The 14951-nt window shown below is 47.4% G+C and overlaps 1 protein-coding gene and 1 pseudogene across 1 annotated transcript in view; one reads left to right on the forward strand and one right to left on the reverse strand.

Moving 5' to 3' along the window:
* Exoc4 (exocyst complex component 4) overlaps positions 1-4756 on the forward strand; it is a 716316-nt gene extending 711560 nt beyond the window's left edge. The window contains exon 18 of the mRNA XM_075953989.1: positions 2559-4756. Within this exon, the coding sequence (XP_075810104.1) occupies positions 2559-2796 (238 nt within the window). The 3' untranslated portion in view covers positions 2797-4756. The remainder of the gene's footprint in view (positions 1-2558) is intronic.
* On the reverse strand, positions 9-759 carry LOC142838184 (nucleophosmin pseudogene; annotated as a pseudogene).
* Positions 4757-14951: the final 10195 nt, after the last annotated feature.

Genomic DNA, 14951 nt, shown 5'->3' on the forward strand with positions numbered 1-14951 from the left:
GGACTATTCAATGAGCTTCTTCTCTTCTCGCATGCATTTTTGCCTTAATGTCTTCTCCAGATCTACATCCTTTTTGGTGTTTTAGGAGTTTTTGAGTCATTGATCTTGGTGTTGATGATTTTTAAGTCTTTTCCATTTTGGCTTGATTTATGTGCATTTTTGGCTGGGCTATCTTGTACAGATTTCCTCACTGGAACTTTTTCTTCAGCTTCCTCATCATCTTCATCATCCTCGTCATCCTCGTCATCTTCTTCTTTTTCTTCTTCCTCTCATCCTCATCATCTTCATCATCATCCTCATCGTCCTCGAGTTTTACTTCTTTTTGTGGAACCTTGTTGCCACCTCCAGGAGCAGATCACTTTCTAGACAAACTCAAGACCTTTGTGTCCTCCTCGTCTTCATCTTCTGCCTGCATCTTCCTCTACAGCTACTAGGTGCTGTCCACTCGTGTGCACAGGCCCCGACCACACTTCAACCACAGCCGGTATCATCTCAGAGTTCCCGAGAGGAACTGCTGGCTGTGCAGACATTTTCTAAGTTGTCAGTGTTTCTTTAATTGGGCTGCCTTCACGGTTCATTGCTTCTCCCTCTGCGATGTGTCATTCGTCTTTTGCCCCAGCACCTGAACTAATCATCTGAGTGCTCATTCTCGTCATTCCCCACCTTAAGATGGTGAGCAGCTTTTAGTTCACAGCTCAACAGGTGGCTCTGAGGCCTAAGAGGGCTCGTGTCCTTGGCAGTATCCATCGAGTCTTCCATAAGGTGGAGGCGTGCACTTTGGTGGGAGGGAAGTCAGGTGGGGAGTAGTGCCTGCTGCTCTTCAGAACAGACCTGCAGGACGGAATCACGCTAGGGAAACGTACTGAAATATTTTTAACTATAACAATTATGTTGAAGACTATAACATAAAGCTCATGGATTTTATGCTAAACGTGCAACCTCAAAAGGTTTCCTGGTTATTGTTACTGTTTTCCCAGAATCCTCCAAGTGACTTTATCCTCTTCTTTCAAAAAGATACTTCTGTCCACATCCAAGGATATGCTTAGGCAGTGCTTTCTGAATAGCTGGTTATGTGTCCCATTACTTTTCTGTAGTGACCAAATACCGATTGAAGCATCCTAAAAGTGGAAGGGTGATATTTGTGCTTCCAGCTGAAGGAGTGCCGTCCGTCCTAGTGGACAAGGCCTGGCTCTTCACTCTGGGGCAATGAGAGCTCACAACTGCCATGTCTTCGTATCTCCACGGATCATGAAGCAGAGAGTGTTGGGAAGACACAGAGCTGGTCTGTAACTCCCATAGACCCACCGCTGATGTCCTGCATCTGCCAGCTAGTTCCTGCAGTCAGACCTTCCACAGCCTGCTAAAACAATCCCAGCAGCTTGGGATACAATGTTCAGATATATGAACCTGTAGGAGCATTTCACAGTATGCAATAGCAGGTCTCGTGAGGCTGAAATACGTCCTCATTTGAAACCACAACAGAACACTAATCTTCAGAGGACACAACTGGGCCAAACTGTGCTCCCAGGACGCTCATGAAGTTGCCCATCTGAAAAAACCAGGCTCATTTCACCCCTTCTAGGTACCATTCAAGGGCATCATTTCCCCTGTTCTAATGGAATAGCAATGGAAAAGAAAAGCTAGTAGACATCAAAACCCTTCATGAACACTCCCTCTTTGAAACAGCAGTCATAAAGCTCTTGAAATATATTCCCATACCCAAGAATTGCTTCCTTTCCCCATAAAAATGGAGGTTTGGAGGGTTTTTTGTTTTGGTTTGCTTTGGTGTTTGGTTTTTCTTTCCCCAAGATATTCTTGATGCAGAAGAAACAAACTCAAGGCCCAGAGTGCAGGAACACAAGTTTCTGGGTCAGCAGTCCTGATGTGTGGGATTTCTTTACTGCCCACATCTCCTTGGCACACGCTGCTTGCTTCTAGCCCCTCCACCTTAGTAAAGCTTCATGGCAGGAAGGAGGTGACCCACGTGCTTGGAAGCCTCTTCTGTCCCTTACTGTTACTGTGTTCCTATTGTTGTTTTAAGAGTTCATCTTCGGGGGCTGGAGAGATGGCTCAGTGGTTAAGAGCATTGCCTGCTCTTCCAAAGGTCCTGAGTTCAATTCCCGGCAACCACATGGTGGCTCACAACCATCTGTAATGAGCTCTGGTGCCCTCTTCTGGCCTGCAGACATACACACAGGCAGAATATTGTATATATATAACAAATAAATAAATAAATATTAAAAAAAAAAAAGAAAAAAAAGAGTTCATCTTCATGGAACACCACATTCTAAGTGCTTTATATGAAACCTGAAGAAGTAGGCAGCATTTCATCCCATTTCAGTGGGGAAGAAAGTTATCTTTGTTTCCCAGAGTCTCCAATAATAATTGAGTGAGTGAGTGACGGAGAGGTTGAATGGGGCAGATCTTGCCCTCCAGGTAGCCAGTAGCTGTTGGTGAACTAAGCAAACATATTAGCATACAATTACCAGCATGTGCATGTCCCCAGCCACCATGCTGATAGAGGAAACACTCAACCAGGCTCTGTCTTGCTTCCCCAGGCAGTACTACGAGATGCTGTACAACACAGCAGATGAGCTCCTGAACCTGGTGGTGGACCAGGGCGTGAAGTACACAGAGCTAGAGTACATCCATGCCCTGACCCTGCTGCACCGCAGCCAGACCGGCGTCGGGGACCAGACCGTCCAGAACACCAGGCTGCAGAGGCTCAAGGAGATCATCTGTGAGCAGGCTGCCATCAAGCAAGCCACCAAGGATAAGAAAATAACCACCGTCTGATGGTGTTCCCTGCTGCGGGTGTGGGTGGGGCTCGCTGTGTGTGCAGCCACAGGCTCTATCCACCCAGCATAGCGTGAGCTGACTTGGTTTTGTCCACACTGATGCTTAGTGGACGAAGGTGGATTACTTCTCCTTAGTTTTGCTTTTCTATATGAACTCTAAGGAAGTTTGCAGTACAGAATGCTTTGCCTAGTGACTACTTTAGTGCTGCCTATTCCCAAGGGCTGAGGGTGGAACCAGACGGAGGGCATGCCAAGTTGCTGGACCCTGAGAAAGCAATGAAGGAAAGCTAGCTGCTACCTGAGTTTCCGGACCATCCTGAAACTGCTTAGTAAGGTCTATGGCATAAGCAGGGGGCTTTTTATTCTCTTAACTTTGTCAGTTTGTAGTTCAGTGAGGTGAGTGTGTGCACATTACTTTGTCTCCATTGCCAAAATCAAACAAGAGGCTTCTCAGCTGGCTTCCCTACCAGAAACAGATCTCCTCAAGGCTGGGGAGGAAGCCCTTTCTCCCTGACCAGGGATGGGCAGTACTCTAGAGCTTGTACACGGGTGCTAGTTGGTTTTATAACCTTTTTGTTTTATTCCTTCTGCATTAAAGCCAAGAGTCAGGCTGGAGGGGTGGCTTAGCAGTTAAGAGAACTGGCTGCCCTTCCTGAGGACCAGAGTTCAGTTCTCAGCCCCCGCCCACGGAGACTCACAACCATCTGTAACTTCAGTTCCCCCTGACCTGAAGCCCTTTCCTGACTCAGCAAGTACCATGTCTATGTGGTGCACAAACACGTGTGCAGGCCAGAATACTTAACACATAAAGTAGGAAAAAAATCAAGTCAAAACTTATGCTGAAAGTGGAAGTGTGAAAGGTGATCCACCCTCCCTGACTTGACCCTATAAATACATTAATAATAGCTGCAGAGCTTCCCACCTCTCACTTCACAGAGGGTAAATTTGAGGGGCATCCTGATGTTCCCGTGCACACCATGTTAGTAACTTGTCTTGTTGCTGTGACAAAAGTTCCCCAGGAAAGGAAGGTTTCTGGCTAACAGTAAGGGTAAGCCTGTCATAACCAGGAGGCCATGGCAGCCAGAGCTCACAGTTGCTCACACTGCCTCTGCGTTCAGGAAACAGTAGCGGATGCTTGTGTTCGGGTGGCTTTCTCCTTTTGATGGAGCCCAGGACCCCAGAATGGTTCCCCCACATTCCAAGTGGGCCTGCTCACCTCAGTTAATCTGATTTAAATTCGCAGACAAGTCCTAGTTGGTCGCTGTTGCTGTGATAAACCACGAGCCAAAACCAACACACACACACTAGCTACACAGACACACAAAAATAAAAGGTTTCAAAGAATTTGACAATGAAAAAGTAAAGCAATTATCACTACAATAAACATTGAATCTACTTAAAAATTCAGAGAGGAATATAGCAATACAAGTATTTAATATTAAGCAATAGAGTTCAGGCCTGCTCAGCTGAAAGCAAGGAAGACAGGACATTTTTTTTTTGTGTCGCTACCAATGAAGACTTTGAAATTTTTGTTTGTTTGTTTGTTTGAGACAGAGTTTCTCTGTGTGGCTCTGACTGTCCTGAACTTGCCCTGTAGACCAGGTTGGCCTCGAACTCAGAGATCTGTCTGGGATGGAAGGTATATGCCACCACCCCCGGCTGCAAAGCCTCTTGTTGAATTGCCCTTTTCTAATATGGTACCTGCAATGTTTGCGGCAGTATGGATCTTGCCTCTGCCCCCGGTCCCCACATCATCCTGCTGCTCAAGGGTCACAAGTCACAGGAGGCATCAGTGCAAAGACAAGGAAGCCTCTGGAACATACATGGGAAGAAGAGACAGAAAGGCTGGTGCCATTCAAAGGCTCTTAGGCCCCGTGGGAGGGAATCTTCACACCTGCTTGTAACAGCTTTGGTCTGGATGGGAATAAGCAAAAATTAAAAACTGTTTTGAGAAGCTTAAATGTTGTTTGTTGTTTTTCTTATAGTCTTTATTCAGCAAACATTTCCTGGGATCCGAACATATGGTGCGTGCTGCTACACTTGGGCCATGTCTTAGAATTGATTGCTATTGATGTAAAGAAACACCATGTCCAAGTCAGCTCTTAGAAAGGAAAACATTTAATTGGGTGGCTTACAGTTCTGAGGTTTGGTTCATTATCATCATGGAGGGACATGGCAGCATGCAGGCAGACATGGTGCTGGAGAGGCAGTTGAGGGTTCTACATCTTGTACAGGCAACAGGAAGTGAACTGAGTCACTGGGTGTGGATTGAACATATATGAGACCTCAAAGGTGGCCTCCACAGTGACCCACTTCCTTCAACAAGGCCACACTCCCTAATAGTGCCTTTCCCTTTGGGACCATTTTCTTTCAAACCACCACAGGCCAGATACAGAGACAGAAGGCACCCTTATCTAGCATTTAGAAACTGGACTTGAAACCCAACAAGTCCATACCCAAAACTGAGCTGGAAACCAGGTCTGCAGTAAGACAAGTCGCCAGCAGGCAGCTGCAGAATAACTTTCCAGTACCTTCTGAGAGGAAGGAGGGCTCCACAACTGTGTGGTTTAGCATCCTGACGGGTAAGAAGTTGAATACACACAGGAGACAATCATGGAGAAGCACAGTGTCTGGAACAAGGTTCTCATAAGTCTACCCAAGAAGCAAGAGTGGCCAGAGTGTCAGAGAGCTATTGGATGGGACCACTTGTGTTTGGAAGCTTTGCTGTAGTGATCATGGCCACTTAACTTAGAACTTTGCCTTCTCCTTTTCTCCTTGCCTATTCTGAAGGCTTGGGATCTTTGTTTTGTTTTGTTTTCTGGTTTTTTGAGACAGGGTTTCTCTGTGTGACAGCCATGGCTGTCCTGGAACTCACTTTGTAGATCAGACTGGCCTCAAACTCAGATCCTCCTGCCTCCGCCTCCTAAGTGCTGGGGTTAAAGGCATGTGCCACCACCTGACTGGGGATGGTTTTCCTGGGTGTGGAAAGGGACAGTGGAATCATGAGAGCCAGCAGTACCAGGCCCAGGAGCTGCTGCAGAGAGTATTGTGAGAGTGGATCCCTACCTTGCTACAACAGTGGCCGACCAGAAAGGCCAGTTTTATACAGAAAAGGTCATAGGGGCCTTTGTCCAAGACTTTCAAGCACAAATCTTTGGTAATTCGCTGATATTTATTCTGCAAATAGTCAAAACCAATGGCACAGCCAGTAGCTGATAAGTGGATACAGCTGGATGGCATGGCCACCTCAGAAGCTGCCCCCTCTGGGGACACACTGAATGTTTCTACATGGTATGGCCCTACTTCAGGGATGTTCTGTGAGAAGGATTCTGTGTCCTTCACGGTCATTACTAGAATGTCCTAGAGTCAGTACAGAGAGCCCAGCCACACACATAGCCTCAAGAGTTTACATTGTACCATGACAACCACTCCCTGAAAAGTACTGCTGCAGGAGAGAAAACTACTACTAAGCCTCAGCAGGAGGGCACTGAAAGCAGAGCTCACCCTTTTCTCTTAAATGTGGGGCAGATGAGATGGGCCTAGGCTAGCTCACAGAGCTTCCCATGATCCCCCTCCACAGACTCAACCAAATGTAGAACAGACTATCCCTTAGACAAATAACGAGTGCCGGCGAGAACATGGGCGGGAGGAAACCTTTATACACTGCTGGTGGGAATGACTGTCCAGTCACTGTGAGAGCACTGTGAAGACCCGAAACAGTAGGAACAGATCGGCAAGTCTGTCCGGGGCCCTTGCCCTGCACCTCCTCTCCACACCCAGAAGCTGCTGTATCCCACACTTTCTCAGGTGTAGCCCTCACTCCTCATCAAAGAACCTTCTTGTTGAAAGCAGACAGAGGCTACTAAATAGATTCACAACTGGTCAAAGTGCAGATAATGTGACCGTGAGGTGTCCAGCCCCCGCTGGGTTAGCTGCACTTAACCCCTGCACTTAAGGCTTGGAGAACATCACGGAAGAGAGAGCAGGAACAGTGTAAGAGTTAGAGGGCCAGGGTGGCTACTGCAAGGCAGGAGATGCTGCACCTATGGCTACTGCAAGGCAGGAGATGCTGCACCTATGGCTACCTACGCAAGACATACATGGACAACAGCAGCTGACATACCAGCCTGGATGAGGGAGAAATTCACAAGGTTTTCCCCCTGCTAAAGAACCACACGTGGTCAATGACTACTAAGAGAGGGAGAATCAGACTTCTCTAGGATTGTTCAGTCTCAAGTGGTCAGCCCTAAAGACGTGTACATACAAACAGAACTAACCAGACTCGTTAGGGTGTGTATGTAACAATTATAGAAGAAGGGATCATGGATTCAAGGAGGAGGAGGGGAGGAACACAGGAGGAGTTAGAAGGGGAAGGGGGTGGAGATGATATAAATACAGTGTGCTCATTATGAAAGTCTAAAAAAGTGTAGAAATGCAAAAGAAGTGAAATAGATCTATGATATGATCCAGCTATACCGCTCCTGGGTACTTTCCTGAAGGACTCAAGTCCACAAACCCAGCTATACCGCTCCTGGGTACTTTCCTGAAGGACTCAAGTCCACAAACCCAGCTGTACCGCTCCTGAGTACTTTCCTGAAGGACTCAAGTCCACAAACCCAGCTGTACCGCTCCTGGGTACTTTCCTGAAGGACTCAAGTCCACAAACCCAGCTGTACCGCTCCTGGGTACTTTCCTGAAGGGCCGAAGTCCACATGTCACAGGGCTGTGATCCTCGAACAGCACTGATTATTGCAGCATATTCACACTGCTGAGGATGGAACCAGCCCAGGTCCCCAACCGTGGAAGAGTGGGTAAAGGAGCCATGCTGTCGCTGCATGATGGGTGTCTTGTGACTCCAAAGAACATTTTACAGCAGTCACTCAGCCATATTTTCATCAGCAGCTCCTCAGAGCCAGGGGCTTTGGTGAAGGTTAATGACCCGTCCAGCAGGTCCAGTTATTCAGGGTCTGAAGAGGCTCTACCTGTAAGAATGATGGGCGAGAGAAAAGAAGGAGACCAAGCAGAATTCAATTGTCAAGGTCTCACTTTATTAGGGTAATGGTTACAGCTTATATAGCCCTTGAATGAGGAACTTGGCTTGGGGTGGGGGGTAGGGGGTAGCAAAGGTCACCAGTCAGCACACCTGGTGTTTTTTGTGTAAGCAGAAACATTCTTTTTGTGGTTCCGTTAACAAACAGTTCTCAAGATAGCTGGGATGTGGGGCTCTCTGCAAACATCCTTAGGACAATGGTCCCTGCTATCATCTTTAGTACAATGGTCCCTGACAGGTTAAACCAAAATTCAAGGGGTTTTTGGTGTTCTTGCTTTGTGAATGAAGTGGTTGTCTTTTGCTGTAGATTTTCGCTGTAGCTGACTCCCCTTCTGTTACATATTTGGGGATTAATTCCCACAGTTCAGAGCTTTCATATGCTTTGGGGGTTTACTGATCACATTCTCCTAGCTATGTGTGAAATGTTTCCCACTGACAGGCCTGCGTTCCTCTCTTCTAGATGCAGGCAGAGATCGGCCTTCCTGCAGCCAACAGGCATTTGGCCAGCATTTAGGGTCCAGGCAAGAGCATTCCATTTAAGATACTCACCACAGCTATCCAAGGACACAGAATTACTACCTACCCGAAGCTGCTGATTCATAGCTGCTCAGATAGAAGAATAAGATGCCCTGGTTTTACCTCACTTAAAAGATTCCTAACTCCTCACACTCGCCTTCACCTCAGCTCACTGATGATTTTAGTTCAGGAAATTTACTGCTTGTGTTTTACTCTCAAGAACAGCAGAAGAGATTATTAACCACAACCCAGAGAAAGACTTCCTGTTGGTGCCACAGACCCACACATCCACAGTCAGAACGGCTGATGAGAGCATACCCCGGAACTGATAATTTAAAGACCTGGGTCTCCTCTTTGCTTCTACTGCTTAGAGCAATAAGTGCAAACTCCAGACCTAGGCCCGGAGGAATTGTAGTGTCTGGTGAATGTGCTATCAAGAGCCGTTAGCTTCCCCCCGACTGTTTGCGTAGGTTGCCTGGTTACCCAATATCCTCTATGCATGCTGGGAGAAAACACAAACTGCGTGCTGATTTAAAAAACAATCCGTGCCCTATTCATAATTTTATTGAAAATAAACCTTTTAGCTCATTACCTAACTACCTAAAAATATAGTGTAGTATACTAGCCTTCCCCTCTAGAATTTCCTGATTATTTAATCCCTTTCTTAACTAACTTTCTCCATTAAGGAGTTCATCAGATATACCAGTGAACCAGAGTTCACTAAGTCACTACCATCTTTGAGCTGACAGCTAGGGATCTCTCTCTCTCTCTCTCTCTCTCTCTCTCTCTCTCTCTCTCTCTCTGTGTGTGTGTGTGTGTGTGTGTGTGTGTGTGTGTAAACTCTTATCTGATTTTTTTTCATGGGAAACAAGAGTTCCAGCCCTGGAACCTGAGAGGGCTGGGAAATTGCTGGTTATAAGGGTATATATTACTGGAGGAGGAGGATGAAGAGGAGGATGAAGAAGAGAAGAGGAGGATGAGGAAGAGGAGGAGAAGAAGAAAAGGGGGAAGAAGGAGGAGAAGGAGGGGGAGGAGGAAACATGGATAGATGGATCCTGTTGTGAGTAGTTTTCTTAGCCCTCAGATTCTAGCTCCCTTTGCTTATTATAGTGTCTTTAATTGAACCCTGAGAGGGATTCTTAAGAGTTGGATTCTTGCTGGGCAGTGGTGGTGCACGCCTTTAATCCCAGCACTCAGGAGGCAGAGGCAGGCGGATCTCTGAGTTTGAGGTCAGCCTGGTCTACAAGAGTTAGTTTCAGGACAGGCTCCAAAGCTACAGAGAAACCCTGTCTTGAAAAACAAACAAAAACAAAAAAGTCAGATTCTTGAGGTTGCCATTAGAACAGGTGTCATTCGCAGGAAAATGGATGTAACCGGAAATAATCTTAGTAAACAGATTAAGCCACTCTCAGACAAAACTTTGTTACCATGGCAGCTGCTGCTGCCATGCAGGTCTCCTGTGGGCAGCCATATTGCTGAGAGTTTGTGCATGCAGTGTCTAGATCTTATAAAGCTATATAGAATCATGTGTGTATATATGACATGGGAGGAGAAACAAAACTGTCCCAAAGAACAATGGATAATATCAGGAGGTACAGGGGTAGGGTGGGAGGGCAAAGGCTTCTGGGGAAAGGATGCTCCATGTACGTATATACATGTATGAAAAAGTCTTAACAGTTCCATGTACAATTAATGTATGTAGTGGCTATTTAAAAATCAATGCTAGCGAGTAACAGGAGGAATAATACGTATTCATTAAAAAGGAAAATATCCCCTTTTTATGGCAAAGTGTGGAGTTCAATGGTTAAGAGGACTCGTCGCTGTGCAGAGCCAGAGGCACACTACTGCTTGCAGCTGCAGTCTAGGGCATCCCGCCACCCTGCCTGGCCTCTGCAGGCAGCTGAGATTGTCACCACACAAACCGAAGCAGTTCCCAGGGACAGTGTCTCTTATATTGTCACCCTCTCCACATACTTGACATGTCTTCCCATGGTGTCCTTACCACAAGTCACACCGTAGCTATTCTTTTCTTTCTATGCCCAATGCAGAAACTGCTAGATGACTGTGTTCTAACCTAGCCACCGTCAGAATAAATTCCTTGAAAAAGAAACCATCTAACGGCGCTCATGAGGCCTCTCGACGAGTCCTGTTCTCTAACTGCGCTTTCTCCTGTGCCCTTCATCTCCCATGCACTCATTTAACCAACCTGCCATATTCAGTTCCTCCCAAAGCATCCAGCCCATTGTAGAATTTTGCTTTTATTCCTGCCTCACAATGGTGTCTTTTTTTGTTTTTGTTTTTCAAGACAGGGTTTTTCTCTGTAACAATGGCTACCATGGTACTCGCTCTGTAGACCAGGCTGGCCTCAAACTCAGAGATTTGCCCGCATCTGCCTCCCGAGTGCTGGGACTAAAGGTTTGTGCCACCACTGCCTGGCTCACAATGGGGTCTTTTAATCTCACTACCCAGCTAGAACTTTCCCTCTCTCCCAACTGGAAAGGTCCTGGAGATTTGGCAAGGACACTTTGTGGCCTCTTGCCCTCGAAGAGCTGTTTGCAAGCTCTCAAAGGCAACGTTATTCACGCGTGTTCCACTCAGACCCTGTGGTGGGACTCTCCCTGAAGAGGCTTCACTCAGAGTCCCAGGCCCTCTCCACGACTGCACTCTTGTCTGAATGTTTTCTGAACCTGATAGTCATTATTCTATGTTTCAAATAGCTTGAGAAAGAAAGCCTCACCACAGAGAAGTCAAATTGGCAAGCAAACCCTGATGTCTCTCCCCGTCAAGTTGTTTCCATGATTTCTTAGCACTGAGGCAGCCGTTCAGTCAAAAGGGTGTGGCTGCCTGTTACAGCTCGGTGACACGGGGTGACTCGGAGGCAACCTTGTGGTGTGATCTGGTGATTCTGCTGGCTTCTTAGACCGCTCACTGTGATCCTGCTTTTGCTGAAGTCCGCAGTTCCCACTCCAATCCACCTCAGATTTCCCACTCCAATCCCCTAACACTAGCCTTTCATTTAGGAAGCCATCGCATAGGACTGAGAACCGAAAGTCTTCAGCCCGACTCCCTGCTGTGAGGCTGAGTTGTAGGAAGTTTTGGAGGCTCAGAACTGCCATTTTCAGGGTGCTTTCCCTCACCAGCACAGCCTGGCAGCTCACGCCTCACCAACTCCTGATGGAACAAATGAATTCCTGCCTCACAGGCTCTGCGAATGGACCCGGGCCATTCCAGTCAAGATTCTTGATCTGAGACGAGTGATGCCTGCCTTCCCGGGACCTGGGCACAGAAATAGGTGGACAAGAAAGAAGCAGGCCAGAGTCCAGCCCTGGGGTTCAGCAAATCTGAGCTGGATTCATTCCATCCAGGGAAAATGTGAGCAGAGACCACAAAATGGCTAGCCTTCCATAGGCTGTGGGAACGAGGAGTGTGCTGGTCAAGAAAGTCTGGGTTGAAAAGCAGAGCGTGCGTTGTAGCGCACACCTGAGAGCAATTGTCTTAATGTGGCATGGATGTAAAACAAATTGGGTGTAATTTGGAGGGAAGGTAATGAGGTACCAAGAATGAGAAAACATAAGGAATCGCTGGGCTCCGCGGAGGTCTCCTCTCTGTCCTAATTAGACACAGTTGTTATAAGAAGTGCATAATTAATAAGCATGTGACCAGATGTGGAATACAGTGGAGTTCTCTTCCTGACACGGACGTGGTGATGAACTGTACGTGGCTGGAAGTGGTTGTCTTGCCTCGGCTGCGAAGGCAGGCCTGCCTGGAATTTTGAAGAGGTGTACACGCCACGCAGGTTCACACCTGGAAACAAGTCATCGTGTTCCAGCCAGGCTGGGGTAATGAGATGGAGCTAATCACCAAGAGTGTAATGAGATGTGAGAGTCACCGGAGCCGAGCTGGAAATCTCTCTGAAATTGAACCAAGACGCAAATAGCAGAAAGGACTTCGGTGAACAGAACGAGGTGTGTGTGTAGGGGGGGGGGGCGTGTGACCCGAGGGGTTACTGGGACGTTCCTAGCCAAAGACGTGTCTGCGGTGGAAAATAATGCCAGGGCATTCACACACGTGGAGCAGAGGTCCCTGGGATCCCAAGGATTCACTGACCTGTAAAAACCATGTAGGAATGTGGAAATGTGTATACAGTTTGTGTGCATAAACAGCTGAAAAAAAGATGAGCCTGGGTACTTGCAGGTAAGCGGAGTTCTCATTATCCGTGATCCCCTGCAGAAGGTGGCCTCAGACGCCTGCTGACTCTGCGCAGATGTCCCAGGAGGAACCAGACTGCACTCAGAAAAAGCATGCTCCCTCCCCCACCCAGTAAGGATTTACTTACTGTGAGAGATCAGGAAAGTGTTATGAGCTGGCTTCTGTTGTTTTTAGTTTGTGATTGATTGCTAGGCATTATGGGAAACACCATTTCTTGAACATGTAATACGTCCACTATGCGTTAAATGTTTGACCACACTATTTCACCAAATCTCCACAACAGTCCTGTGAGAGACACCATCATCCCCACTTGACTGGGGACACATGGAGACTTAGATCAGGACTATACGGGAGACCCAGAAAGTATGTGGACTTGCTCTGCTTGGCACCAAGGCTCGAGTTAGGAGCCCCTCTCACCTTCTTTACTCTGTCCAGTGTGGTAAAGAAAAAGAGCGTCGCCACCTCTGAGCTCCAGTGACATTCTCTGGCAGTCCGGTTCTTCTAGTCTCTCTGTCCTCTCTATGACTCCCTGAGCGACGCACACTGGGCTTAATTTGAGAAGTCATTTCCCCATCTCTCTGGGCCTAGCTATCTAGGAATAACGTGGGGTGAGAACACCTACGAAGAAAAAATACCTGAGAAACACAAACCTCTGAAGGACTGGAGGCTGAAATGACGGCTGAAAATGACCCCCACTCCATCCAAAGGCAGTAGAGGCCATGGCTCTAGAACCATGGCTCAGAATGTCACTTTAGCCTGTACAGGGGAGAAAAGGCTCCTTGGCTGTGGCATCTGTGTCAAAAGGCGCAGGCAAACATGCAGGTGTGCTCAAGTTTTATAAGGCATGAGGATCTTTGCAGAAAAGAGTGAGCAGATGGTTGGGGTTTGTTCTGTCCTGCCTGTGGAGAGCTCTCCCGCAGAGTTAACAGGCCCATCTCCATCAGAGTGGCTATGACCACTGCCAGAGTCCCTTGTGGTGGACTCTGTTGAATGCCAAGTTTCCCTCAGAAAGAAGGTGCTGGACTGTCATTGGACCACCCCAGGAGAGTCCAGCCACGCCCCCCTACACCTCCGTGCACTGTGTGTAATTCTGCCCCAGTTGACCTTGGCCCCATGATCTTTGGAGGTGGCCGAGTACATAGTGTATGGACGCTAACTGAAGGGGGAGGTGTCGATCTATACAGCTGCAGGGAAGTCATCATTCAGCCCCGGTGAGACTTCCCAGAGGTGCAGCTGCTTTGGGGTCACCCATACTCCTGTTAGGAACCCCTCATCCATGCTCTGTAAGTAAGCCCAATAAACTCATTATTTCCACAACTTGGACTTTGGTAGATGATGCTTTGGACTGTAACTGGTACCCCGTTAAGAAGGGAAGATATACTTGCTCACATCACCCCACGGAGTACTGGACAAGGGACGTGGATCAACTGGGGGAAACAGGAAGGCCCATTTGTTCCACTTCCTTGCTGTACTCCTGCATCTTCAAAAATATGGAAGCCCCAAACCTCTAGGTATAGGGAGGGTGTCTCTCAGAGAAGGTCAGAGATGCCCGCCCTGGGGAACAAGATAAGGAAGGCCAGAAAGACTGTCCTTCATAGGGCTCCTTGGGTTCTACATCATTTGAACATTTGCTCTTCCTAGAAGAGAGTTGGGCTAGTATGTCCCAGGCCATCTTCTGCAAGGGGTTTGTCTCTAAGTTTGACATCCTTACCTGTAACATGGGAGGGCGTGACAATAGCTCCCGGTCAACAGCAATGCTGTATAAAGCATATGTGTTCACTGCCAGACATGTAACAAATATTATGTATTTATATTGTGTGTGTTTAACCGACAGTATAGCTACTACCACGTTTATTTTTTGAGGAGCCTTGGACACACCTCAGAAGACTTGCTCATTTCTGGTGGCTAAAGAATAAAGAATAAAACCACTTCCGGTTAGAAAGGCCGAGTGTCCGCAAACACCTGTTGTATCTCCATGCCTGAAACAACCAGAGAACTGGAAGAGCTAGGCCAGGCCAAACACACAGAATGTCCTAATTTTTGCTATGTGATTGTCTCAGCCCCACCCTTCCTCCAGACAGGACAACTTAGGTGACTGATTCCTTGCGCCTTCTTCCTTTAATTTGTTAGTGGGATTTTGCGTCTCATGGCCAGTCAATGTATTTCTGTATATCTCATTAACTCTCGGGGCTTCACTTCCCTGGAGGAGCCAGGCCTTGGCAAGCTGAATGGCCTTCTGCTTGGGCATGAAGTTTGGTTTGCTTGTCCCATCTTTGCTGAGAAAAGTTTGATTGCAATTGCTAATCATAAGCATTGCAGTTTGGATGGAAAGGGATCCTGGCATTTGGGGAGCTAAGGAATACTAAGTGTTACAGCTC

Source organism: Microtus pennsylvanicus, chromosome 19 (assembly GCF_037038515.1).
Source record: "Microtus pennsylvanicus isolate mMicPen1 chromosome 19, mMicPen1.hap1, whole genome shotgun sequence".
Taxonomy (NCBI): domain Eukaryota; kingdom Metazoa; phylum Chordata; class Mammalia; order Rodentia; family Cricetidae; genus Microtus; species Microtus pennsylvanicus.